At 55.6% G+C, this 27336-nt stretch overlaps 1 protein-coding gene, 1 long non-coding RNA gene and 1 other non-coding gene across 6 annotated transcripts in view; 2 read left to right on the forward strand and 1 right to left on the reverse strand.

Moving 5' to 3' along the window:
- FBXO31 (F-box protein 31) overlaps positions 1–27336 on the forward strand; it is a 58307-nt gene that overhangs the window by 1733 nt on the left and 29238 nt on the right. Inside the window, exons 1-3 of one of the 4 annotated variants that reach the window (XM_058279607.2) lie at positions 5491–5811; positions 23475–23546; positions 26558–26644. In XM_058279607.2, the coding sequence (XP_058135590.1) occupies positions 5508–5811; positions 23475–23546; positions 26558–26644 (463 nt within the window). In that variant the 5' untranslated portion in view covers positions 5491–5507. Of the gene's footprint in view, positions 1–5490; positions 5812–9472; positions 9577–23474; positions 23547–26557; positions 26645–27336 lie in introns of those variants that run through there. The other 3 variants (XM_058279608.1, XM_058279609.2, XM_071209038.1) reach the window with 3 other exon arrangements.
- Positions 4630–7657, reverse strand: LOC131274285 (uncharacterized). The gene is made up of 2 exons (XR_009181488.1): positions 7039–7657; positions 4630–4776 (listed from the first exon to the last, which is right to left on the reverse strand). It is a non-coding gene; the product is annotated as an uncharacterized lncRNA (long non-coding RNA).
- On the forward strand, positions 5024–5096 carry TRNAM-CAU (transfer RNA methionine (anticodon CAU)). Its single transcript has one exon. It is a non-coding gene; the product is annotated as a tRNA-Met (tRNA).

A 27336-nucleotide genomic window follows, 5' to 3' on the forward strand; every position in this document is an offset into this window, starting at 1 on the left:
ACTCTCTTGCCTTACCAACTAAGTTCTCACCGCCTCTTCCCAGAACATCCCTCCTTCAAGTCTTCTCCACCTGCCTGGCTAACTCCTGCCTATCCTTTGTCTTGTAAATGTCACTTCTTCAAATTAAAGAGCTTTTCTCTTATCCCACAAACTAAATATGGTCTCTCTATTATAAAATCTTGCCCCGGTCTTTACTTACCGTTATAGCACTTACCACAATTTATAATTATGTATTTATCTGTGTAGCTTTATTAGATTCCTAGGGCTGCCATAACAAATGCCCACAAACTGGGGGGCTTGAAACAACAGAATTGTCTTCTCCTGCAGATCTGGAGGCTGGAATCTGCCATCAAGGCGTCTGCAGAGCCCCCCTTCCTTTGCAGACTCCAGGGGAGAATCTGGCCTTGCCTCTTCCAGTTTCTACACAGCCCAGGTGTTCTAGGCTTGTGGCAGCACCCCTCTCCTCTCTGCCTCCGGCTTCACCTTGCCGCCTTCTTCTTCTTGTGTCTGTGTGTGTCTTTTTTTTATTTTAAAAGATTTATTTATTTTTCTTTATTTATCCCCCCTGTCTTGTTGTTTTTTGATCTCACTATCTGCTCTCGGCTCTCTGCGGTGGCCAGCTTGCCTTCATCAGGAGGCCCTGGGAATCGAACCCAGGGCCTCCCACATAATAGATGGCAGCCCAGTTGCTTAAGCCACATCTGCTGCCTCTCTCCTCTTCTTATAAGGACATCTGCCATTGGATTCAGGCCCTATTCCAAACCAGGCTCGAGAGCCTCCACTAATTCCATCTGTGAAGACTCTATCTCCAAATAAGAGGTTCTGGTGGACATGAATTTTAGGGGGACACTTTGCAACCCACTATAGTGGTTATTTGTTTAATAGCCTTCTCTGTTAAATAGCAAGGTATCTGATAGACTGTTATTAGTCAGAAAGACTAGTTTTGTGTCATCCCCAGTATACAGCATTGGGCTTTGGTAGGTATATAATTAGTAATTTTTGAGCGAATCAATGACAATCAAAAACGTGTTCAGTGCATATATTCAGTATATGCATGTGCTGGGTGACTTGTATCATCTTATTTGATCTCCATCAGTGCTATTTGGGGTAGGTATTATGTTTTGCTACCAATTAAGAAACCACTTGCCATTTGCACATGTTGCCACATACTATTAAAGTAAAAAATCTCCTGACCCACGTCTTTCCACCTCCCACCTTCCTGAAGATAGTCCTCGCCTTTAGCCTAAAGCAGGGGTTCTTAAAAAGGGGTCCGTGAACTTGAATTTAACTTCAGAAAAACACTATTCTTGTGGGGATGTGTTGGTGTGGGTATGATATATTTAGTAAATAATACATGGTATAGTGTGGACTTAGTAAGGGGTCCGTGGTTTTCATCTGACTGGGAAAGGAGGCCTGTTTACAACTTATGTCATAAAAATATATTTAAAAAATAATAACAGGGTAAGTTGGGGGAAAATACACCAAATGTAAAATAAGGACTGTAGTTAGTAATCACATTTTGACAACATTCTTTCATCATTTCTAACAAATATCTCACAACAATGCAAGGTGTTGGTAGTGGGACTTCTGATTGTTGGTAGGGTGAGGTATGATGTCCCCGTATGATGTTATGTATGTTTTGTTTTGTAAGTTCACAACTATTATTATACACTTACTGTTTACATATGTTTATGTATGTGTGATGTACTTCAATGATTTTTTTAAGTGGAAAAAAAACAAACAAAAAAAGAACCCCTGGCCTAAAGTAATCTCTTTTCCTCTAAAACCTACCATGTACTCCAAATATAACATTCAAATGCTGTTACTTATATTTTCATGTGTATGTCTTTTCTCCCCTTTTCCTTTAAAAAGTAGTTAAAATGGGGACATTTTAGTGTCTATATATTACCCCAATAAAAATTTTAAAAAGCAAGATACCTGAAAAAATACTACTTATTCCTAATTACACAAGTGGTATGTGACTACTACCTTACTGTTAAGATTCTTAAAACTAAGTTTCACTTGCTCACTGCCCAATTCCCTCCCACCCCAGAGATAATCACTGTTAATGACTTGGTATGTTTTCTTGAGGACATCCATGTACAGTTATCTACAGAAATACATATGCTTTGTTATTTTGCATGTATATCTTTTTAACTCCATAGTTGTGATTCCAAATGATAAATGTAGAATAATTTAATCATTCTTCTAAAGATGGAAATTTAACCAAATTATTTTGTACAGTTTAATAAGTCTAAGCTCCTCCAGGAAAAATTGTGTTTTACTCAACTTTTTATACCCAGTTCCCAGTATAGCACCTGATACAGTATAGCACCTGATACAGATAGACTTAAAACCAAAAACTGAAAATACAGTGGCAAAGGTTATCCTTTAGAATCTCTGGCTCCATGCCCAACATAGCACATAGCCACATCAGGCATTCTGTAAAATGTACTAAGCCAGCTGGTGCATTTCTGCTTGCTTAGGTACTCTAGCTGGCATAACTGTGGCTGATCATCTACCAATCCTCTCCTTGGCTCATGTTGCTCACTTTTCACCCTTTTAGCCAGGTTGTTTGTTTTTTTCCTTCAACAAACATTTTGTCAGTAAAACATGCCTTGATTACATGATGTATGTTAGCTCATGATGTGACGGTGATACATCTGGTGAGGCTCGCATGAAAGGAAACGATTTATAATAAAGCAATATGATGGTGCTATAATAAAGGAACCACACCCCGCTGGGGGAGAGCGTCAGAAGGTGTTGGAAACTGAGGCACAGTGGTCTAGCTAGGTGAGATGTGCTGTTTCCATGGCTACGCTTGCAACCTAAGGGATGCAATAATTAAGAGTTTCCAGCAAACAGGATGAAGCAGTTAAAGGCTGAAAGGATGAGCAGATAACATTTTGTAGTAAATAGAACGCAGACTTTGTACCTTAAGATAAGATTTTTTGAATTCATTAGACTATGAGTAATGCTGATAGTTAACTGCATGCTGCTGCTCGTTCTCAAGCAGACTGGGGTATATAAAGAGCCCCTTGTAAACTAATAAAGTTGTCTGATGAGTCTCTACTCACAGACCCTCTGATCCCAGCTCGCTCGTTCTTTCTTTTTCTTTATTTCCTTCTCTTTCTGTCACTCTCCTTTTTCTCTTTCATTCCCGATGCCCTTCGGGCCCAAATCTCCAAGAAGAAGGCTTCCTAGAAGGGGCTCACTTGAGGACGGGAAGGAAGGGGCGGCGGTGGTTTAGAGGCACCGGTTGGGTGATGGGTCTTGCTGGCAGAGAAGACAGTTTGAGTAAAGCTGCCGAGACTGGGAGGGCAGATAGACTTGGGGAATGGCTAAGAGATTGGATGTCCCCAGGTTAGGGGTGTGCGCTGGAACTGGAGAAGAGGCCACATTGGAGGGCTGGAGCCAGACTGTGAACTACGTGGTGTATTCTAGTAAGGAGTCTGTGGGGGGGGGGGGCGTTACGTACCTTTAGAAAGGTGCGTAAAGTGGTGAGCTTGGCTTTTGTTTATCATTAGGTAGAGGAGGAGACTTGACAGTGTGGAGTCAGGATGCAGGGAGGGCAGTTTGGTCTAGGTTTACAGCTGTGTCCCCTTGATATGATAAAGACCTGCGCTAAGGCATAGCTTGGTTATTTTGGACAGAATGTTTTCTTCACCATTTATTGGACTAGGGTAGACAGCCCTGCCTTCTCCTTGCAGACCTGCCTAAGGAGGGGGTAGAGAATAGTGGGGAGTTTGTGGAGGCTTTGGCCCAAGGAACTGTTAGATAGGGCATGTGTAATTTTCTGGCTTATCAGCAAGACCGGATCAGAAGCACCAGAGTGGTCACTCTAATTCTATGGATTATACTACTTCATGATGAGTAAGGCAGTCCACACACGGGGCATGTGCTGTACGGCATTACCATTAACTTTTAAAATTCTATTAACTTTGAAGTAAATAATGTAGTCACATAGAACAACAAGGTCCAGAGGACATAGACTGAAAATTCAGCTTGCCACTCGGTTCTCTCTGCAAACAACCCGTGGCATCCATGACTTGGCATTTTCTACCTCAGGCTTTCCACTTCTTCCCTCTTTCTAGTTGCAGCAATATTCCATTTCTAATAGTTACAGGGCAAGCCTGGGGAACTGGCTGTGAGCTGGTAATTGGTCAGTAAATCCTGTAACCTGTGTTCTCTGGAAGTCCTGCTCCCCTCCTGCCTTTCCCATCTGTGGTGGACACACATCATACAAGAACCCTAGTTTTGTGGCCAAAGCAGACCATCTAGCTCAGAATGCTGCCTCTCCTCCTTCCCAGACGACCCATCAGCCCCCTAAATGAGCACTGTTACTCGCCAAGCTGGGCTCCTCCCAGGGCGCCTTTGTGTCGTGTCTACCTCATTTTGGCGGGATGCTGTCGTTTTACACAGCTCCTCACCACACCCCAGACACAACCAGTAATAGCGGTTTCTTGCATATCCTTTAAGCACATATACTAGCAAATATATTTCAATTTCAGAATGTGTTGAAGGAATAAACCAGAGGATTAAAAAGAAGTTTTAATAGAAAAATACAGACATAAGGCAAGCGAAACGCTAAATCCTGCGCTGTTTAAGAAGCCACTGCCAGGAGATGCGGCTTTGCCCCTTCCTGCAGGTGTGCCTCGCCTGTGGACGGCGCCTGCCGCGTCCTCAGAAAGCAGGGCCGGGGCCGGGCCGCGCGGTGGGCGCCGCGCCTCTGCTGCGGCTCCCCCGTGTTCGGTCCAGGGCTGGCTGAGCTCCTCACTGTAATAAGGGTGCAAGTTATTGAATGTCAGTTTTTAGCTCGATCAAAAGAAACTTAGGTTTCTGATTGGATTTACTGTAGTCCGGAGTGTTACAAAAAGGTTTTCAGGTTTGTGCTTTTTGACTTGTCATAATAGAGGCACGTGTATTTTGAACCTTGCAAAACCAAGCCTTAGCGGTCCGGCTCTCGGGTGGAAGGGCTGAAGAACCTACTCAAAAGCTTTACGACGGACGCTGCCGCCCGGGAGCCTCGTTAGCGCAGTAGGTAGCGCGTCAGTCTCATAATCTGAAGGTCGTGAGTTCGATCCTCACACGGGGCATCCGTCAGATTTTGCTCTCCCCTGGAGAAGCTTCTAAGCAGTGCAACGGGTCGATCAGCAGAGCGCACCTCAGCAACGCGGCGCTCACGCTCGGCTGTCCACGTTTTGCTAGCGAGGCAGATTTTTTCCCCACTCGCGTGGGACCGGAGTTTCCCTTAGAGGGGAGCGCGGCCCTGTGGGCCACGTGGGCGGGGCGGGGCCTCCGCACCCCCGGGCCTGAGAGGCGGGGCCGGCCTCGATCCGGGGCCCTTCCGGGGGCGGGGCCGCCCGTCCGTCCGGCCCGGGGGCGGGGCTTCGCGGGGGCGGGGCCATCCGACCCAGGCGTCCTGGGAGCGAGCCGGGGCTTCCCGGGGGCGGGGCCGGGTGCGGCGCGTGCGCAGAGGCGGCGGCGGCGGGCCGCGGGCGGGCGGCATGGCGGTGTGCGCTCGCCTGTGCGGCGTGGGCCAGGCGCGGGGCTGCCGGCGGCGTCAGCAGCGCCGGGGCCCGGCGGGGGCGGCGGCGGCGGACAGCGAGCCCGACAGCGACCCCGAGGAGGAGCGCATCGAGGCGGGCGCGCCGGCCGCGCGCTGCTCCCTGCTGGAGCTGCCGCCCGAGCTGCTGGTGGAGATCTTCGCGTCGCTGCCCGGCACCGACCTGCCCAGCCTGGCCCAGGTCTGCACCAAGTTCCGGCGCATCCTGCACACCGACACCATCTGGAGGCGGCGCTGCCGCGAGGGTGAGCGCGCCGGAGGCCGGAGAGCCGGCCTGGATCCGGGGGGCTCGGGCCCCGGCGGGGAGCGCGTGGGCGAGGGGCCCCGGCGGTCCCGGGAAGCTCGCAGGCGAGGGGAGGGGCGCATGGAAGGCGACCCCGGGGGCCGGAGCCGAGGGTTGTGACTGCGAACCGGGGCGGGGGTGCCCCGGAGCACTAGGGGTCCCTGGACGCCTAGGCCTGGGAGGAGAGGACGTCTGAGGCCCCCTCCTCTGGCCCGGACCCCGCGAAGTGGAGCCGAGGGCGCCCCGCCGACCCCAAGGAGAAGTGGGGGGCTCTGAGTGAGGACAGGGGCGCAGAGGGCGCCCCAGGGTGCGGCGGGGGGAGCGCATCTGCAGAGGGGCGCGAGCAGAGCAGAGCTGGCGGGGTGCTGAGCAGCCTTGCAGCCAGCCTTAGGAGGAAGGTTTACTTTAGTGTCACGGCCCTCTGGGGTGACATGTCCCCAGCTCTCTGATGCTGAATCCAAACCCGCGTTTTGCCCAAGAGAGTAGGTTAAAATGACAAAACCCCAGCAATTCAGAGCAGCAGAAGGAAGAACGAAGTCACCAGACACCCTTGTGATGGAAGATGAGCCTCTCTTCCAGTCGCTCTTGGCACGTGCAGAGTCGATATGGGTGCATTTGTACCCAAATGGGATCATTTTCCTAGAGACAGTTGAGTATAAAGAAGCTTCCTGGCTTTTCCCTCGGCGCACACAAACCTCACGCAGGTCCCTTCCTGGTAGCCGGAGGTTTTCGTGTTTCCTTGCCTTGGACAGTGCTGCGAAGAATGTCTGAGAATTTTATAATGTTCCATTGGACTTTGAGGACTTTCTCCACTGGTCAGCCAAACTTGTTCTGGTTGAATTTTGGTTGTGAATTTTATGAGATTTATGTGGCTCTTTTAGTATTCTGGGGTGATCTCTTAGGGTCGACTTCCCAAAGTGGAGTTGTGGAGTGACAGGGAGCTGACGGGCGTGCACCCAGGCAGAACCCGTGACACCCCTGTCCTGCTGTTTGAATTTGCGCTTCTGAGCAAAGTCTCTTTCCCCAAATCCTCTCCAACAGTGGGATTACTGGGTGGTTTTGTCTCTGGTGTGGCTTAATGGTTAAGACCCCGGATTTGTAGTTCGCAGACCTGGCCTCTGGGCAGGCTCTGCTTTTGCGCCCTGTGTCCTCGGCAGGCTGCCTCCCCTTGCCAGCTTGATGCTCTTACCTGTGCAGTGGGAGGGCAGGTGCTCGCGTGGGGTTGCTGTGCGGTTAAGTGATGCCTGCACATTCTCGCCCCTGAATAAGGAGCTCTTTGATTTGTTTGCTTCTTGTTTGTTTGTTTTTAGGAGGCACCAGGGGAAGAACCCGGGACCTCCCATGTGGGAAAACAGGCGCTCAAATACTTGTGGCTCATCTGCTTCCAGCTGTTTTGTTTTGGTGCTTCCTGGCCATTTCTTATTTCACTTTTTGTGAGTTGCCTATTCGTGTTTCTTGTCCCTTTTTCTTTTGGTGTCTCTTTTTGTCTTATGAATTCTCTCGCACATAAAGACTCTTTTTGCATTTTAAAATGGAGGCAAAGAAAATTCTCTTTTCTCCTTCTCTGTGAACTCCTTTCATTTGACTTGGTTTGCTTCTTGTGTAGCTCTAAGACCCAGACTTGTCACAAATGTTCCATTGTCCTTTGAGGAGTTACTCCATCAATCAACCTGTTTGGAGATCTCTGGGGTTCGTTTTGGGGAACTGTAAGGTATAATGGCTCCTCCCTAAAAACAGAGGAGAAGATTTTTTGTATGATCAGAAAACTCAAAAGTGTCCCACAGAGTAAATCCAACTGGAATTACAGCTCAGGGTCCATTCTTAGAATTGCTAACGGAAATATAAAAAGTCCTGGTGCAGTTGCAGTGGGAAGTTGAGAACCCACGCAGGAGGACTCTGCAGCCAGGACGTTAGAACTGGAACCCTCACCCTCTTGGTGGCCTTACCACACTAGGGGGATTTTAATTTGAGACATTAGAAAATAATGAGGGAAACGGACTTTGGCCCAGTGGTTAGGGCGTCCGTCTACCACATGGGAGGTCCGCGGTTCAAACCCCGGGCCTCCTTGACCCGTGTGGAGCTGGCCATGCGCAGCGCTGATGCACGCAAGGAGTGCCGTGCCACGCAAGGGTGTCCCCCGCGTGGGGCAGCCCCACGCGCAAGGAGTGCGCCCGTGAGGAAAGCCGCCCAGCGTGAAAAGAAAGTGCAGCCTGCCCAGGAATGGCGCCGCCCACACTTCCGGTGCCGCTGACGACAACAGAAGCGACAAAGAAACAAGACGCAGCAAATAGACACCAAGAACAAGACACCAAGAACAGACAACCAGGGGAGGGGGGGAAATTAAATAAATAAATAAATCTTTAAAAAAAAAAATAATAGTGCAATCATACGGTATTAAAAAAAAAAAAAGAAAATAATGAAAAACAAAAATGCTATACCGTGCATCTTCCCAGTCATCCCCAGTGACTGTCAAGTCTTTTGTCGTGTTTGCTTTTGAAAACAGCTGAGGCTCACGGCCCCACAAATCACCACTTTCCTTCTCCAGCAGCAGCCAAATCCAAATCCGGGAAAATCCACACCTGGGTTTACGTTGCGTTCTTTCCGGCCGTTTAGAAACACCTGCATCTGCCTAGACCTGAGTCCCTCCCCAGTCTGTGAAGTACCTTTGCAGTGTTTAATTTGCAGAAGTGGATCATGCTGTAGGTATCATTCTGTGTCTTTTGTTTTACTCTCTTTGTGCTTTTAAGCCATCCTCATGTCAATGCGTTTAAGTCCTTATTCAAACAGGCCACGCTCTGTCCCACCCCCCTCTTTCTTTTCTTCATTATGAACAGTGTCTTTTCCCCGGGCACACGGGTTTGACCGTTCTGTCAGGAACGGATCTGGAAGTGGTCTTGCTGGCTCATGAAGACGTGGGTTTGCAGTTTTCCTGGCTCTGCCCAGTGAATCCCCAGAGTAGTTTTGTAACCCTGTCACTAGGGCACAATTAGGCAAATTGCAAGAAGTGAAATACAAATGGTCCGTGAGAATCACCACAAAATCGCTGCCATTCATGGCCCATGTTCTTTGCGGATTCCCCCTCCAACACTTAATGATCCATCTTGAAAATTTAGTGCCAACATGGGTGGAAAACAGCATCTCATTTAAATTTGCGTCTGCCTGATAACTAGAGAGGATGTACAGTTAAAGAATACATTTGTTGACCATTTGGGTTTCTCCTATTTGGTTATCCTTCATCTTTGCCTTTTTTTTTCCCTCTTATTTTTTCTTACTGATTTCTGGGCTTTATTCATATAATCTGGATAGATATCTCCTTAACATGTTGCAAAGCCTTTTCTGGTAATCTATAGTTATTTGCCTTTTAACCTCATTTATGATGACTTTTGCCTTATCAAAAATTTACGATTTAGTCTAATCAGAGTTATGAATTTTTAAATGCGTCCATAAGAACTCATTTGTCATCCCAAGGTCATGAAGATGCTTGACAACTAGAGTTTCAGAGGTTCCAGAGTCTGGCAGCTTTAATTCCCAGTTCATCTGGGTCACCAATTGCACAGTTGGCAAGCTGACGTGGTGTTTACCGTGTGACACAGTCCGTCTGAGTGTAATTGGTTATAGATAAGAATAGTTGTGTAGGAGACAGAAACGATTCTCTTTCTCTGAGCCCCAAAACTTCATCTGTCCCGAGCTAGACATTTGGTCACGGTGGATGCCAGTACGGCCAAAGGTATAAGTTTGATTTCGTCCTGACGCCTTAGGTCAAGTCGATTAGGTCCGAAAAGCAGAGAGTCCACCCTCTGGGTGGAGGCGTCAGCCTTGTGGGCAGATTCCTGGGCCTTGGACGGTCAGGGGCCTCCCTGACCCCTGAGACGACGGGGAGGCGCCGGCTGGGTCAGGATTTGTTGGGGGGTCATCGTGGAGTCTTGGGCAGGGTGAGTGACTCACAGCCGATTTGCGTGCTCACTCCTCAGTGTTTAGACAGGTCTGCTTTCGGCACTTTTAACGATCTGATTTCCCAGAACAGAAAACAAGCCACAAAAATTGGGGGCGGGTGAGGTAAGGACGTTGGCCAATGACTGACCTTCAAGATGTGGACGTGGCTGGCGTGCTTGGAGAGAACGTTCTGAAATGGTTGGATGATTTTGGGGGGGGGTGTATGCTAGGAACTTAAAATGACGTCGTAATTTTTAATGTTTGGTGAGAAGCTGAATTTCCGGTATCCTGTTAGCAATAAATTGATGATTTCCAGAGAACTTTGGCCTTCCTGGCTTGCTGTGCGTTGGAGTGACTCAGGCTAACGCTGGCCTTGGCAGCTGGGGTCTCCTGGCTTAGTGTTTTCCAGCGGCATATATCTGGGCAAGCGAGAGCCCGAGAAGCTGACTCTGCGCTCGTCGGGCACGCCTGTAATGAGTGGGTCATCTTGACCCTCGGGGCAGGTGCAGGGGGGTGGAGGCTGAAGGCTGAAGGCCTCAGTGGAGCTAGAAATAGTCCCGGGAGAAGCAGCCAGGTGCCTGGCCTGGCCTCCTCCCGGGGCTAGACTGTACTTGGTCGGTGCTGCACTATTTGTCGGTCAGTTTTGAAACGCTAGCCAATTTTAGCTCCGCTCCTTTATGGAATAATTCATGCAGTCTACCTAAGGCTAATGTGTTTTGAAAATTCAGAGCGTCATTCTAAATCGAGTTTTTCAAGTAATAACGAAAAGCAAATTAATTTTTCCTCGACTCAACACTAGCTATTGACACAAGGGGTGAGGTAATCTTACTACCCAGCGTCAGGTTTGAATTTATAATATATAACTTGCCTCCTCGGAGGTAAGTGTTTGACCCACACGGTAATATTTGTGAAATGCTTTGATCGTTGGGAAGTGTAAGGTGGGTTATGGTCCATTCTTCATAATTAGAAAGTTTTTTCCATAATGCCTCATCTTTATTTATGACGGAAGCGGGACATCGCAGCCCACTGTTGAATTTTGTTTCTGCATGCAGAAGAAAATGGCTTCTCTCTTCGTTTTGACGTGAAGTGAAAGACGAGGAGGTGACGTTTGCTAAATATGGCTAAAGTTAGAGGGGCCAGCCCGAGAGAGGAGCTGAAGTGGGCAAGTTGTTGGTTTGAAAAATGGCTCTGGTTATAGCTTATTTCTTGGTAAGTGAGCGCTTGTTGAGCCCACGGGCTTTGGGGGAAGAGGCGGGCGAGATCAGGCTCTCCAGGCCCTAGGACCAAGGCGAGGAGCTGCCCGCCTTGAAGGAGAACCGTCTGGAGGAGAAAGCAGCAGGTGAGAGTCCACTGGTAGACTCGAGAGGTAGCGGAAGACAAGGATGAGGGCGCGGCTGCCTCGTAGGGGGACATGTAAGGCTTTGCTTTTAACCTTAGAAGGGGAAGTAGAGCGTGCACCTGCCCCCGGGCGGCACTGCTGGGTGGGAGGCCTTTCTCCTTGGCCATGTTTAATTGGACAGGCCCTGGGGACTTGTCAGGAAGAGCTGGGGAAGCGGTTTTGGCTCAGTGGATAGAGCGTCCGCCTACCACATGGGAGGTCCAGGGTCCAAACCCAGGGTCTCCTGACCCGTGTGGAGCTGGCCCACGCGCAGAGCTGCCGTGCACAAGGAGTGCCCTGCCACACGGGGGTGTCGCCCACGTAGGGGAGCCCCATGCGCAAGGAGTGCGCCTCATAAGGAGAGCTGCCCCACGCGAAAAAAAGGCCAGCCTGCCCAGGAGTGGCACCGCACACACGGAGAGCTGACACAGCAAGATGACACAACAAAGAGAGACACAGATTCCCGGTGCTGCTGACAAGAATACAGGTGGACACAGAAGAACACGCACAGCGAATGGACACAGAGAGCAGGCAGCGGGGGGGAGGGGGGTGGTTGGGGGCGAGTGGAGAAGGAGAGAGAAATAAAGAATAAACTTTTTTTAAAAAAGAGAAAGAACTGACTTGCTGTAAGGTCCCATCGCTCTGTTTGCAAAGTGATTCCGTGGCGGGCTGGGAAGGGCCTGCACGTGCCAGGGCGCCCGTGGGGTCTGCCACGGAGCAGGACATGCCCTCCCTGCTGGGAGACCCCCGAGGGCCAGCACCCTTGGACGGGGAGGAGCCGCGCTGGGCGCCTGCTGCTGCCGGGGTCCAGCGGGGCCCTGGGCGGGGCGAGGTGCGACGCCCAAGGCCCAGCTGCAGCGCCCGCGCCTCCCACGCAGGAGGAGCGTGTGCCCAAGCTCCGTGTCCACTGGCAGGACGGCGCCCTGGGGTGCGGGGGTGGTCTCTCCCCGGGCCGCTCGCCTGGCGTGGGGCCGGCGGCGCTGTCGCGGCCGTGCCAGCGGTCTCGGCGACAGCAGAAGCCGTGTCCTCTAAAGCGAGCCGAGCGAGCGGCCGCGCCCGCGGCTCCGGACCTGCCCTGCGATGACTGGCCGAGGACGTGGCTTCATGGCAGCCGTGCAGGCCGGGGCTGGCCGGCAGTCCTTGGTGGTGGGCGCTGTGTCCTCGCCGCTGGGCCTGCAGGAAGTGTGTCCCGACACGGCTGTCCCAGCCGAGCGAGCGCCCCCGTGGTCGCCTCGGGAGCCGGGGCTTGCGGGTTATACACTGATCTCCTGACTCAGTGCATGTGGAAATGCCGCCCCCGGCATTTTCTGCACCGCTTGGTTTTATTTAGAAAGCCAGCAGGGAGGCCAGGGCGTCCCTCGCTGCCTCCTGCCTGCCGGGCGCCGAGCCCCCGTCCCCCCTGCCTGCTGCCCTGCCGTGGGCTGCCCGTCCCCCTGGTGGTGCTCTGGGCTCCTGGCGGCCCCGCTGCGTTGGCCGCCGCGGCTGCACTGTCATGTCTGCTTCCGCCCACCCCCCCCCCCTCCGGGCTCCAGGCTGCGGCGTGCACGTCCCTGTCCCCGTGCGCCCCGTCCCTGCGCTCCCATCACCTGGCTTCGGGGTGTGCCTTAGTGGAGCGCCTCCCAAACGCGCCAGGGGCCGCGTAGGAAGTGGCCCGTAGGGGACAGTGGCGGGATCCCTCACCCTGCGGCGCCCAGCCTGGACGCAGGGCCCTGGGGTGTGCAGACGGCCGGGGAGGGCGGCGCCGTGCACCCCTCCCTCTCAGGGAAGGACCCAAGAGGCAGGTCCTCCGGGCTCTCCTGAAGGGAAACAGGGGGCGAGGGGAGTGCTGCTCGAAGCCCTTGCCTTCGTGGAGACTGACTGGGTGTCGAGCTGCGCCTGTTCAGGAATGTTCTACCCCAGGGGTTCTTAAACGGGAGTTCATGAGCTTGAATTAAAATCCAGGAAAACATCGTTCTTGGGGGACAAGTTGGTGCGGGCGTGCGGAACTTTCTAAGTAACACACGGAACAGCGTGAGCTTGGTGAGGGCCCCGGGTTTCCCCGACGGGCAGAGGGGCCGTGGAAAAGGAAGGGTTCAGGGCCGCTGTCTACACGGATGGGGTCTTGCTGAGGCAGGAGGTCCTGAGCTCCACTGGACGTGACCTAAGCACCGAGTGCTTGGCAGCCCTGGGCGGTTGGTTTGGAGAGGACTGCGGGTCAGCGTGAACTGAGCCGAGCTGAATTACTGGGCTGCTTCTTGCTCTTGGCAAGGTATTTCAAGTGTCCTTTTGGAAGGTTTCTGGTTGGAATATTTGAAATGACCATTGTGGCATTTTGACTTTATTTATGAATCCCAGAAAGAGAAAGATTGTGTTTGTAAGCTCGTTTTTTCTTCGGGGTGTGATACCGTTTGATTGCACTAAGTTCAGCTGAGGGGCTTTTGATGAGATGACTAGATTACCTGTTAAGATTAGGGCTTTTTTTTTTTTTTTTTGGAGGTACCGAGGATTGAACCTGGGGTCTTGTACATGAGAAGCGGGTGCTCAACCCCTGAGCTACATCAGCTCCCCTGGAGATGAGGGCTTTTGACTGCGTTGGAGGGAGTGACTCAGGTTCAGTCCCTGCCCCCTTGCTGGGGCTGCTGTAAATGGAAACTCACTCAGGAAGACACAGGGAAGGAGAGAGCTCGGTCATTTTTTGGTCCTGCCATGTGCCCGAAGGAGAAGCACCAGCAGCTAAAGCCATTTGCCTGATAGCTTACAGCTGACCTTGGGAAGAGAGCAGCCCAGACTGATGGAGGAGGCCCGGAGAGAAACAAGCCCTGTGCCGGGAGAGTGGGGGCTGCAGCGCAGCATGAAGCCTCAGGAAGAGAAGGGAAGCAGATGTGGCTCAAGCAGTTGGGCGCCCACCTACCACGTGGGTGGTCCCTGGTTCAGTTCCTGGTGCCTCCTAAAGAAGACGAGCACGACAGCCAGCTGATGCGACGGGCCATTGCCATCGCGGTGATAAGATGCAACAAGAAGACACAAGGAGGAAACACAGTGAGAGACACAAGCGGGGAGTGGATGTGACTCAAGCAATTAAGTGCCTCCCTCCCACAGGGGAGGTCCTGGGTTCGGTTCCTGGTGCCTCCTAAAAAGAAGACGAGCAGACACAAAGAGCACACAACAAGCAGACAACGTGCAGGCAGGGGGAGAAGCAGTGAGGCCATGGTTTTAGGTGTTTACGAGTCTTTACCTTCCAAGGATGGTGTCGCGTCGTGAACTGGGTGGTGGGTGAGGATTGTGACTAATTGTACAAATACAACAGCGTTCTTCACTATTACAAGGTGTAATAATGGGGGAAATACAGGTAATGTAACTTACGGTGTGTAGATAACAGCAACACTGTAATATTTTTGCAGCAAAGGCGGAGAAGATCCTCTGTCCATGCCAAGGGTCAACAACAGGAGGTAAAAGGGTGAATGGACTTGCTCCTCCTGGAGCTGTGAAGACGTCGTGAAGTTGAGCGGATGACAGCACCACTCTGCTGTGAAGCTGAGAGCCACCGCGTGCACCCTTGGCACGGACTGCACAAGGGGGGGCGTGTAGCGCAGTGGGCCCCGGGGTGGGTGCTGGACTGTGGTTAGCAGGACAACACAGGCCCGCTCTTGTGAACTGCAGCACGTCCAGTACCAAGACGTGGCGTTCCTAGTAGGGGCCCTCACGGGAGAAGCACCCCACGTGTCAGCTGTGGACGAGAGCTAGGGATACTTCGATGACGTCCTTGAAAGAATGGCTGGGGCCGGGCTGGACACCCTCTGTTTGCTCCCCCAGACCCCCTCCCCCAGTCTGCCCGCGCGGGGCGAGGCTGATTCCCCATGCGGCGTGAGCGGGTCCCTCGCCCCAGGTTCAGGCAGGGGAGGCATCGGCACGATGTGGTGGGTGGGCAGGGGGCGCCGAGGCATGGGCTCTCCCTGCTCCGTCCCTGCCAGGCCACAGGTGGGCAGCAGCCACGCTCCTTTGCCCCTGGTCACTCCGGCTCCATTGCCCCCGGCCACTCCGGCTCCATTGCCCTCAGCCACTCCGGCTCCATTGCCCCGGTCACTCCGGCTCCATTGCCCCCGGCCACTCCGGCTCCATTGCCCCCGGCCACTCCGGCTCCATTGCCCCGGTCACTCCAGCTCCATTGCCCCCGGCCACTTGGGCTCCTTCGCCCCCAGCCACTCCCGCTCCTTCGCCCCAGTCACTCTGGCTCCTTTGCCCCTGGCCGCTCCCACTCCTTTGCCCCCGGCCACTCCCGCTCCTTCGCCCCCGGTCACTCCAGCTCCATTGCCCCCGGCCACTCCCGCTCCTTCTCCCCCGGCCACTCCCGCTCCTTCTCCCCCGGCCACTCCCACTCCTTCGCCCCCGGTCACTCTGGCTCCATTGCCCCGGCCACTCGGGCTCCTTCACCCCCGGCCACTCCTGCTCCTTCTCCCCCGGTCACTCCGGCTCCATTGCCCCGGTCACTCCGGCTCCATTGCCCCGGCCACTCCGGCTCCATTGCCCCGGCCACTCCGGCTCCATTGCCCCGGTCACTCCCGCTCCTTCTCCCCCGGCCACTCCTGCTCCTTCGCCCCCGGTCACTCTGGCTCCATTGCCCCGGCCACTCGGGCTCCTTCACCCCCGGCCACTCCTGCTCCTTCTCCCCCGGTCACTCCGGCTCCATTGCCCCGGTCACTCCGGCTCCATTGCCCCGGCCACTCCGGCTCCATTGCCCCGACCACTCCGGCTCCATTGCCCCCAGCCACTCCGGCTCCATTGCCCCGGTCACTCCCGCTCCTTCTCCCCCGGCCACTCCCGCTCCTTCTCCCCCGGCCGCTCCCGCTCCTTCGCCCCTGGCCGCTTCCGCTCCTTTGCCCCCAGCCATGGCTCCTGCCGGGCCCTCAGCTCACCAGAGCATGCCGCCCACACGCTGACAGGGAACAGGTCCACTCACCTGAGGGCACAGCCATCCACCGGCCACCGCTTCATTTCCAGGTATTTTCTGTTGGTTCTTCTACTTTCCACGTTGCTGGTTCTGAGGTCTCCACACTGTGGCCTCTGTCTCCAGCGGTGCCCGGCCTCCCGTGTGTGGCGCACCTCAGCGGGCTCGGGCTCGCTCTGCACGGTGACACGCACGTGGCTGGGTGCTGCGCGCCGGGGCCCGCTCCCCCGGATGTTGCTCCAGCATGGGCTGCCCCTCCCTCGGTGGTCTCCCGTGACGAGCTCTGCGACCGTGGCGCCCACGCAGACGCCCCTTGCCCGGCGTCGGGGCTCCCTACCCTGCCCTGCTTCCTCTCCAGGCAACTTGCCACCCCCTCCTCTCCACCTTGGCCCAGGCCCCTCTCCCCTGGGGTCATCCTGGACCCTTCCCAGCGCCTGCCTGTCGCCACCAGGCCCCTGGCCATCCACGACAGCTTTGCCCTGCTGCTCTTCTCCCCTTCTCCCCTCACCCGGCCTCATCGCCTTGCGTGTGGCGTCGTGTTTGAGATGAGGGCGCTTTTTAATTACGTAAGTACAGAAAGTTCCACACACCCACGTGCAGTCTCCCCAGTGCTAAGAGCTCACATTGGGGCAGCCCGTTTGTCACGTTGGTGGGACAGCTTTGTCCTTCGCCATTGGCTGGAGGCCACACTCTGTCCTGAGGTCCCCTGGTTTCTTCCTTGGGCTCCAGGAGCCCACATTAATTGAGTTGTCACATCTGCCCCGCTCCTCTTGGCTGGGAAGGTTTCTCGGATCCTCCTGGGCGTTTTGGGAAGGCTGGCCACGTGTCGTAGGCCGCCCTGCTGTTGGGATTTGCCTGCGCTTTTCCTCAAGGCTGGCTGATCTGGGTGGCGGGTTTGGGGAGGAAGCTACTGAGGGAACGCGCCTCGTCTCCCGTCCTGTCGGGGGCCCTGTTGGTGCTGCCCTTGACCTCCTGGCTGAGGTCGTCCCTCAGGTTTCCCCCTGGAAGGCTATAACCCCCTTCCCTTTGGAAGGACATTGTGGGTGCAGCCACACCCGAGGGGGCAGGCGAGCGCCCCCGGAGGCGGAGCAGCTGCATCCAGTCCCTGGAATCTGCCTGGGAGAGTTGTCTGTGCTCTGGGGTGTTTTTTGTTTGTCCCCGTGATTGGGGGTGCCACTGGCATTTTGTCCCCGTGATTGGGGGTGCCACTGGCATTTTGTCCCCGTGATTGGGGGTGCCACTGGCATTGGGCAGGCAGAAGCCAGGTGTGCGGGGTGCCCCGCCGCACAGGCTCTCGAGGCTCCGCCGGGGTCCGCGGTTTCCACACGTCCTCACGGGCCGCCCGGCCCGGAGCCTGGCTGCCCTGCACACGGCGCGCGGCGGGGTCTTCTCACGCTCTGCCGAGGGGCGAACAGTGTTTCCTGAGAACGTGACCAGTGATTGCGAGGAAGCTCACGTTGCCACGCAGCCCTGGTGGCGGCGCGAGTCACTGGGCTCTGTCCACACCTGCGGCGTCCACGAAGCCGCGTCCCGTCCGCCCCTGCAGCAGCGTCCACAGGTGCCTCAGGCGCGGCCTCCCCCGTGGCCCCTGTGCAGTGCGGGCTGCGGCCCGGGAGTGCGTTTCCAGCCAGCGCGGGGGGCTGCGGCTGGCCCCGCGGTTTCATGCTGGAACACGGGTTTTGGGATTTCTTCTGTTTCTTCCTTACATTGCAGTTGGGGCATCACTATTTCAAGCCCCCGTGGCGCCCCTTGGCCCACTCGGGCCCCGTGAGGCCCTGGCTGTCGCGGGGGGCCGCCGTGTCCCTCCATCTCGCCTCCCGCCCCTGCGCACGGAGCCTCCTTCCCGCCGCTGCGCCCTGAGCCTTCCTCGGCAGCGGCACCAGCAGTCCCGCTTGTCCGGAGCAGCTGTTACTGCGGGGAGGGCACGCGTTTCCCGCCTCGCCTCTAAACGTTCTCTTTTGGAAAGAAATGCAGGTTGAGCTTTTATAAACTAAGCGGCAGCCTCAGTTCTGTCCCCGGGTCTGGTGTCCCGAGGGGCTGGTTCCCAGCCGGGAGCCCTGGCGCCGCGTTGTGGGGACGCCGTCGAGGCAGCTCGGCGACCACAGCCAGCGCCTTCACGGCACAGCGGGCGGCCGTGGCCGTGGCTGGAGAGGTCCATTAGGTAAGAATTGACGCGTGAACCTTCAGAATTAAACCGAATTACGGCCCGAGCGACCTCCCCTCCCGCGCGCGCCGGGCCGTCCTTGGCGCTCCGTGTCGTTGTGGTGGCTGGCGTCTCGTCCTGCTTACCGGGATGGCCGGGCCTCCCGGGTGGGCAGGGAGCTGGCCTCCGGGCCCCGGGGCCACACGCTCGGAAGTCCGGGTCGCCCGTCTCTGCCAGTCGGTTCTTCCCAGGGGAGGCCCCGCTGACGGGGTCGCCCTGGACGGGGCGTCGGGCAGGGTCGCCCGGGTGGGCCCAGCTTTCACCGGGCGCAGAAGCCCCCGCCCCCCGCATGCCCGCCTGCCACAGCCAGAGCGGGCGCGAGGGCCCCGGGCCTTTCCCGCTGCGCGTGTCACCGGGGCAGCGGTCAGGGCTGCGGCGCGCACCGGCCACCCGGGGCTTCCCGCCTGGGCCCAGCGGAGCCTCGGCAGGACATCAGAGATGGGGGTCTGGGTCGGCGCTGGCGCCTCCTCCCTCCGGCCGCCCCCGAGAGAACGTCATCCCTCCCGCCGGCTGGAAAAGCAGGTGGTTTGGTACCAGCATATCTGAAACACGGGTTTTTAAAAATTTTTTTACACTTTTTAAATTAATGTAAATAGCTCACAAAGAACGTTACATTAAAAAACATAAAAAACATAAGAGGTTCCCATATACCCCACTCTCCACCCCCCACCCCATCAGTTTTGTAAATAGTGTTTTTTTGAAGATATATACATTTCAAAAAAAAGGTTACATTGAAAAAATAAAAGAGGTGCCCGGATATGGTTTTATTTTATTTTTATTTTTAATTTCAAGATACTTTCATTTTTAAAACAGGTCACAACATTAAGCTTTTGGCCCATTCTGCTCTTACACAAGCTACAAATGCTTGCTCAGCAGGTGAGGGGCATCCCTTAGAAGCATGTTTGAAATTGAATAAAAATCCATATAAAACAAATAATCAAGTAGTTTCCATAGGAACACAGATAAGTGTAACTCCATCTCCTAGTCTTCCGTCCGATACGGTTTTAATAGAACCCAGAGGTCGAGGCGAAGAAGCTGCTGAGCTTTCCTGAGAGTGGGCCCGCTGGCTCCCCGGGGCTCCTGTCTCCTGAGTGGGTGCAGGAGGCGCCCCTCGTGGCCCCGGCAGCCCTGCGCCAGCTGTGAGCGCCCGCCCGCCGCCTCCTGGCCAGCGCTGTGCTGTGGGACCCCCTCCGCTTCTCCTTCCCAGTTCTCCGTGTTTGCTGGTGAATATTCTTTCCTCCAGCTGGAATTGCAGGAGGTCAGGGCTGGAAGCAGCATTCAGGTGATCCGATAATCCCTTTAATTTGTAATGAGCGCCTTTACCGCTCCAGTTATGTAGAACACAAATGAAACATTTCCTTGTGAATTGGCTTTTTCCCTCTCTGAGTTCCTGTGTTTGGCTCACGCTCCTTGTGGAAAGCGCTCTCGTCGTCCCTTTCTTTCCTCATCGCGATGAGCAGGTAAAGGTGTTTCCACCGTACACCTGCCCGTTTCTTTCCACCTTGGACGATGGGTGCGCTCTCCTAAGCACAAGCAAAAACAGCAGTTCCTAGAGAGGCCTGCGTGGCTGCCCCGGCGGCTCCGGCGCTGGCAGGTTCTCGCCCGCGCTGGGGCTGCGGCGGCGACACCCCTTGCCCCGAGGCCCGTGGGCAGTGGCGCCCTCGACCAGCCGCTGTGGCTTTCCTTGGTGACGGCGATGCACGTCAGCCTGGGCGGCCCCCCCGGAGAGGCTCCGGGCTGCTCTGCCGTCTCCGCAGACCCTGCGCCCCGGCCCAGGGAGCGGGGACGACGTGGTGGCCCTGCCCCGCAGGAGGCGCTCAAAGCGGGCGGGGGTCTGCAGAGCCTTCCTTTCCATCTTCCTCTCTGCGCGAGTCTGTTTTTTTTTCAATTTCGCCCGGCAGCTGCTGGGTGCACTGTGTGTACCTAAGGGTAAATGCTTTGATAAACGAGGTGACTCCATTTTTAAATTCTTCTACAGAAGCGTTCAATGCACACATTTTTTTTAAAAATCTATTGGGCCTGGGGATTGAACCCAGGACCTCACATGTGGGAGGCCCGCACTCCACTACTGAGCCACAAGGGCTCCCCTGAGTGGACTTTTTCATTTGTTTGCTTGTTGTTTGTTTTTAGGAGGCACTGGGAACCACACCGGGGACCTCCCGTGTGGGAAGCACGTGCTCAACTGCTTGAGCCACAGCTGCTTCCCTAAATTTTAAAATATCTCATTTGTAGTCAATGGACTTACTCTACCAAATAGAGTGGTTCTTCCCTTGCCTCAATTTATTTTTAAAGATTTATTTATTTCTCCCCACTGCCTCGTTTGTGCTTGCTGTGTCTGTTCTCTCTTCTTTAGGAGGCACCGGAAACTGGACCTGGGACCTCTGATGTGGAAGGGAGGTGCCTGATTGCTGGAGCCACCTCTGTTCCCTGCTTTTTTGTGTATCTCATTATGTTTTTTCTTCTTGTGTCTCTTGTTGTATCATCTTGTTGCGTCAGCTTGCTGTGCCTGCCCATCATGCCAGCTCTCTGTCATCTTCAGGAGGCACCGGGAACGGAACCACAGACCTCCCATGGTAGGCGGGAGCTCAGTCCCCTGAGCCACACCTGCTTCCTGCCACATTTGATCAATCGAGATCCAAAAACTTATTTTTGTTCAAAGTTACAATTCTTCCATTGTTTGAAAATGGTCAAATTTAAATCCCATTGTTTTACTAATGATTTGGCCACGGCAGTTCAGAAGTAATCCTGGGCCACGGTGATGCCGTGTCACATCTGTCGCGGCCTCTGGGCGCCTGGGCCGGCGGCCTCCTGCCTCCCCCCTCGGCTGCCCCTGCCCGTTTCCGGACCCGCTCTTGGTATTCTCAGGCTCCCGGGCGCTGTCGAGGGAGGAGTTTCTTGCCTGAAAGCTGGAGAACCGTTTCCCTCGGATGCATGTACTTCTTCCCCTGGGCTGGGTCCTGGGTTCAGTCCCGGTACCTCCTAAAAAACTGCTGTGGTGGGTTGGACGGTGGACCAGTGTGTCGACACGCTGTGGGTTTTGGTCTGTGTTCTGGGGGGTGTTTACCCTGCAAATAAGACTTGCAGGGGTCACTTCTGTCAAGGCATGGCCCACTCGAGTCAGGCTGGGCTTTTTTCTTTATTCTTTTTTTAAAGATTTAGTCCCTCCCCCTTTGTTTTGCACTCGCTGTCTGCTCTCTGTGTTCCTTCGCTGTGTGTTCTTCTGTGTCTGCTTATTTTCTCTTTAGGCAGCACCAGGACCCAATTCTGGGACATTCCAGAATGGGAGAGAGGCGCTCAATCTCTTGCACCACCCTGGTCTGCTGCTGTCTGTCCTCCGTGTCTCTTTGTTGCGTCGTCTTGCTGGGCCGGCGCCTCTGCGCAGGCCAGCACACCGTGGGGGCCAGCTCGCCGCTCGGGCCAGCCTGCCTTCACCAGGAGGCCCCGGAATCGAGCCCTGGACCTCCCACAGGGTGGACGGGGACCCAGGGCTTGAGCCACATCTGCTTCCCTGAGTTGAGCTTTAGTCCTGGCCCCTGGGGTCCTTGAGAGCAGTGTGGAAGGTCGAGGAGAGGGGCGCGCCGGGGAGCAGCCAGAACCGCAGTCAGAGGGACCCAGGAGAGCGAAGAGGCTGCTGTGGGCACCACCGGCATGGGAAGCCGAGGTCCCCGGAGCCGCGCGGCTCCAACCCACCACAGCAGTTTTTTAGGAGGTACCGGGACTGAACCCAGGACCCAGCCCAGGGGAAGAAGTACATGCATCCCAGGGAAACGGTTCTCCAGCTTTCAGGCAAGAAACTCCTCCCTCGACAGCGCCCGGGAGCCTGAGAATACCAGCAGATCCCCGCTGTCAGGCTGGCCCCGGCGGGGGTGCTCGTTTAGCAGCCGGGAAAGCGAAGCGGAAGTGCGGGCAGGGGGGCTCGGTGCCGAGTGGAGCTGGGGCGCCGGTCGCCACCTCGCCCCAAGCTGCCCCCCCACCCTGTGTCTCGAGCTCTGCTTTTCTACTGTCGGGAGCTCTACCAGTTACAGAAGCATTTGGGCTGAAAACAGCCATTTCGTTGAAGAGAAAAGAAGAGGGGTCTGGGAGAGTTGATGGAGGTACCGCGAGTGGCGTGCCGGGCGCACACCGGTGGCCCAGAGCCGCGGTCTCCTCCGTGACGGGGCAGTGATGGCGGCCTTCGAGGTCGTCGTCAGGCTTGACCGGGCTCGGCCCGCAGCGTGGCGGGAGCGCGAGTGGGGCTGGGTGGGGGCTGCTGCCGTCGCGTCCTGGGGGCCAGCTGCAGTGCGGCGCCCGTGCCGGCTGGGACCGGTGGGTCGGAGCCGGGGCGGTGGTGACCACAGAGCGGCGGCCCGGAGCCCAGCGGCCCTCTCCTGCCCCGGGCTGGCTGCGCGCCCGCGGCGCTCCCGTGTGGTCCCTTTAGGAGGGCCCCGACCCCGGCTTCGGCCCCTGCTCACCAACGGCCAGCCCCCCGTGCGCTTCGCTCTCGTGACTAAAATGGAGGCCACGGTGGCGTCCGCGTCCTGGGCTGCAGGCTCACACTAGGCTGTGCAGGCCAGCGGGCAGGGGTCCTGGCCAGCTGCTGGGCAAGGCCCTCGCCGTGCTCCCTTTGCACTGTCAGGAGCGCCGGGGTTCTGGGGTGAATTTGGAAAGTGGAGCTGTGCTGGGGTCGCGGGAGGAGGCAGGGGAGGGCGCGGGAGGTGCCGTGGGCGGGGGGAGGCTGTGGGGGCAGGGGAGGGGCCACGGAGCCCCTCCACGACTGCCGTGTGGGCTGCCTGCTGCAGGGCCCCCCCGGGTGCCCCCCGGCCCTCCGTGCACCAGCTGGGGCTGAGTAGGCCTGTGCGGCGCTCTGGAAGCCTCCCACCGAGCATCGCCTTGTTTCCATGGGAACGTGGGCTCGTTTCCAGACAGCTGGCGTGGGCGGCCTGCATCCCGAGCACTGCCTGGCCGGGCGTGGGCTGCCAGGCTCCTCTAGCTTGCTGGGAGCGTCGGGGCCGACGGTAGCGTCACGCAGGGTGAGGCTGACTGGAAGCGGCGTGGCTGCCCGGCGCCTGAGGGCTGCCTGAGCCCAGAGAAGTCCCGGCGTGCGCCGCCTGGCAGCCACGGCCGAGGCTCACCAGGCCCTCTGTCTACCCACTTCTGAGGTTTTGCGACTTCTCAATTCTAATTTCTGGCAAACACTTCTTGTTTCAGAGTATGGCGTTTGTGAGAACTTGCGGAAGCTGGAGATCACGGGAGTGTCCTGTCGAGATGTCTACGCGAAGCGTGAGTCGATCCTTGTCCTCGTCGGTCACTCCCTTGGTTCCCGAAGCACCTTCATGGGACGGGCGGCAATGAGGAGTGAAAGCACTTTGGCCCACAGTTCCCTCCAGGCTAGCATCATAAGTCACACCAGGAACGGGGCTTCTCTCCCCTTCCGGGTGTCCCACCAACCAAGTCACCAGTTACACAGGACGGTCCGTGTCCCCTCATCTCACGAAGGGCCAGGAGCAGAGCCTGGTTCCAGCCCCCTGCCCCACCCCTAGGGTGCCGCGCGTCCTGGCTCCACTCCAGACGCCCCTGAGGGATTGTGCTGCTCTCAGCGGGGTGTCGGGTCAGCACCGGGTGTGTCACGAGACTTTCTGTACGTGCGCGTGCACGTGTGCACAAAGGTGCCCTGGCTTCTTCTGGATGGCCAGCTGGTTTCTGTGAGTCTCTGGTACAAGTTCCAACCTTCTGTCTGCTCTTCAAGTTTGTTTGGCATTGGAGCCACATCATCTCAAAGCAGCCTTTTTTTTTTTTTTTTTTCTCTCTTTATTTTAAAAAACAATGTTACATTAAAAAAATATGAGGTCCCCATATACCTCCCACCCCCCTCACCGCACTCTTCCCACATCAACAACCTCTTTCATCATTGTGGCACATTCATGGCATTTGGTGAATACATTTTGGAGCACTGCTGTACCGCATGGACAGTGGTTTACATTGTAATTTACACTCTCCCCCAGTCCACCCAGTGGGCCCTGGCAGGACATACAATGTCCAGCATCTGTCCCTGCACTATCACCCAAGACTACTCCAAGTCCTGAAAATGCCCCCACATCACATCTCTTCTTCCCTCTCCCTACCCTCAGCAGCTACTGTGGCCACTTTCTCCACATCAGTGCTACAATTTCTTCCATTACTAATCACAATAGTTCCACAGTAGAATATGAGTAAGTCCACTCTAGTCCATATTTTAGTCCTCCATCCTGTGGACCCTGGGATGGTGATGTCCATTCCACCTCTATATCAAGAGGGGACTTAGGTTCCACATGGATGATGAATGCAATTCTCCTGCTTGCAGTTGTAGGCACTCTTGGCTCCCTGGTGTGGTGGTTGACCTTCTTCACCTCCCTGGTGATAAGTCTAGTAAACCAGAGGGTAGGAGTTACAGGTCTGCTGAGGCTCAGGGCCTGGCTGTCACATGGACAGTCCAGAGATTCAGGTCTCCTGAGTATACACCAACCCCAGCACCAACCACAGGTTCAGTAAAAGTGACAGAAGAGGCATGTGTAGAAAGGCCACATCTGAGTCCAACTCCATCACACTCAGGAACACAAACTCCAAAGTAGGGCCAACTGACATGGCCCTGAACTCCAGAGCCATCTGCCACGACTGTAGACCCTGTGGGTCTCTGTAGCCCTCAGGCGCACCCCTACCTGGGTTGTATCTACTTTGGCTGTCTCTGGGACCCTGCTGAGGCGTGTGTAAGCGCGACCCCTCTGATGACCTCCCGACTTTTTTTTGGAGACTCATGGCCATATAAACTCATTTGTCCTTTCCATTTCCCCCTTTTATCTAAGATCAAAAAGCAGTTTTTAACACCTGCTATTACATGTAGGCTGAGATACTCTGCTGGTCTGAGTTGACCCTTTTATTCAAGGTCTTTTTCTAGTTACGGCATCACCTGGTGCTTGGTAGTAATCCCTCGGCGCCAGGGAGGCTCATCCCCAGGAGTCGTGGCCCACACTGCGAGAAGGTGATGCATTTACACGCTGCGTTTGGCTTAGAGAGTGGTCACATTTGAGCAACATGGAGGCTCTCGGGAGGTAACCTTTTTTTTTAAAGGAGGTACTGGGCATTGAACCCAGGACCTCAAACATGGGAATCAGGTGTTCAGCTGCTGAGCTACAGCTGCTCCCCAGTGTGAGTTGGGTTTTTTTTTTTCATTTATTTGTTTTTAGGGAGCACTGGGGATTGAACCCAAGACCTTGTACATGGGAAGCAGGCGCTCAGCCACTCGAGCTACACCCGCTGCCCTCCAAGCAGCCCTGAGAAAGTTTCCCTTAAGCTGAAGGCACTCCACAAAACGGGGCAGGGAGGGAGACAGGTGTTCTTGTGCGCTCGGTGCCAAGGGCGTCCTCTGTGCCCAGGGGAGGACGTGGGGAAGGGCACACCCCCAGACTGCGTCTCAGCCAGCGCGCTGGGGCTGCATGTGCAGGAGCTGGCATGCAGCGAGTGAGGCCGAGGCCCTGGGGGGCACGTGTGTGGCGCGCGGGGCGCCGAGCACCCGGGGCGGTGAGGTCTCTGCTGACCCTCGGCCCCTTCAAAACGCTTGCAGAATCCTGAGGGTGATGAGTGTCGTCCGTGGCTTAGTCCCGGGCGTTTAACCTGCTCTGGCCAAAGCCAGGGTCAGATTCGAAGGTCCCAACGCAGGAACCAGGCTTTGTGAAGCTGCGCTGAAGCCTCCTCCACGGGAGAACTGCTTCGCTCCCACGGAGGGAGGTGGGAGGACATCAGGCTGGGCTGCTGGAACAGGGCGAGAGGCCGTCACCCTGGGCCCAGGAGTCTGGGAAACACCGAAATCAAAACCAAAACAGACGTGCAGACAGGGAGCCGCCAGGCCACATCAGGCTCCGGGACAATCCCAGGCGGCCCGTGGGTCCTTCCCAGACACCTGTGAGCCCAGCTGCCTGCACCCCTGCTGCTGGCTCCCCACGAGCCTCATCCGTCGCGTTGTGGGGTGCTCTGAGCACACGCTGGCAGAGGGAGGCGGCCGAGGCAGGGGCCTCCTTAGCTGTCCAGACAGGGTGGTTTCCAGTATGAATTCTAGGTTGCGATCTGTCGATGGAAAGTGACTTTCCGCCCAAGTTTCCTTTCCAGCCAGGCGTCTAACCTTCCGCAAGAGCTGGGCTCTGGAAGGAGCTGGCTGGGGGTAGCGTGGCTGAAGGCCAGTGCTGTTGGAGAGAAGAAGCTTTACCCAGCCAGGGAAATCGGAACCCTCCCTAGCCCTCCCCTGCTGTGTCCCCGCGCAGGTGTAAACCCTCGTGTGAAGTCTGGACAGTTCGTGAAAGTTCTCCCCGATTATGAGCACCTGGAGTACAGAGACGTTTACACCCGCCGTACGTACCTCCCGCCGGCGCGTGCGTTCTGCGAAGGCTTTTCCCGCAAGCATGGCCAAGGGGCTGCGCGCAGAGGGCCTCGGGCGCAGGAGGAGGGGCTTGCTCCCCAGAGCAGCTGGCCTCTTGGGCGCAGGAGGAGGGGCTTGCTCCCCAGAGCAGCTGGCCTCTTCGGCCCGTCGCCACCTTTTCACTTGGCTCAGGTGCTGCACTGTGGCTCTGAGCGCAGGCCCCGGGCCGGGTTCTGGGCTGGCGTGACGGCTGGAGCGCGCTGCGCGCACCTCTTAGCAGTGACCGTTTACTGCAGAACTCCGTGCAGAGGCCGAGAGCAGAGAGTCGAAGCCATAAGAGCTTTCTGTTCCGAGATGAAACTTCATGGTTTACTTCTAAGTGTCATTACTCATTCACATTTTAATAGTAAATGTGAGTTTTTAAAAAATTACCTACCTGTAGACACACATAGATCCCAGTTCCTCTTCACATTGCCGTTATTTGAGCGCTGGAGAATTTTTAAAATCCATATTCTACTCGCAATTTGTGTTCTCTTTGCTTTTTTGTTAGCCTGAAACAGTTGAACTGAGATGGAAGGAGTGAATTTTAGTTGGTAAGAAATAGATATTAAAAACATCTACGTGCATTAAAAGCCACTTTTCAGGTTTCAGAAGTGTGTGGCTACCTCCTGCTCCTTTTTGGCT

Source organism: Dasypus novemcinctus, chromosome 18 (genome assembly GCF_030445035.2).
Source record: "Dasypus novemcinctus isolate mDasNov1 chromosome 18, mDasNov1.1.hap2, whole genome shotgun sequence".
Lineage (NCBI taxonomy): Eukaryota > Metazoa > Chordata > Mammalia > Cingulata > Dasypodidae > Dasypus > Dasypus novemcinctus.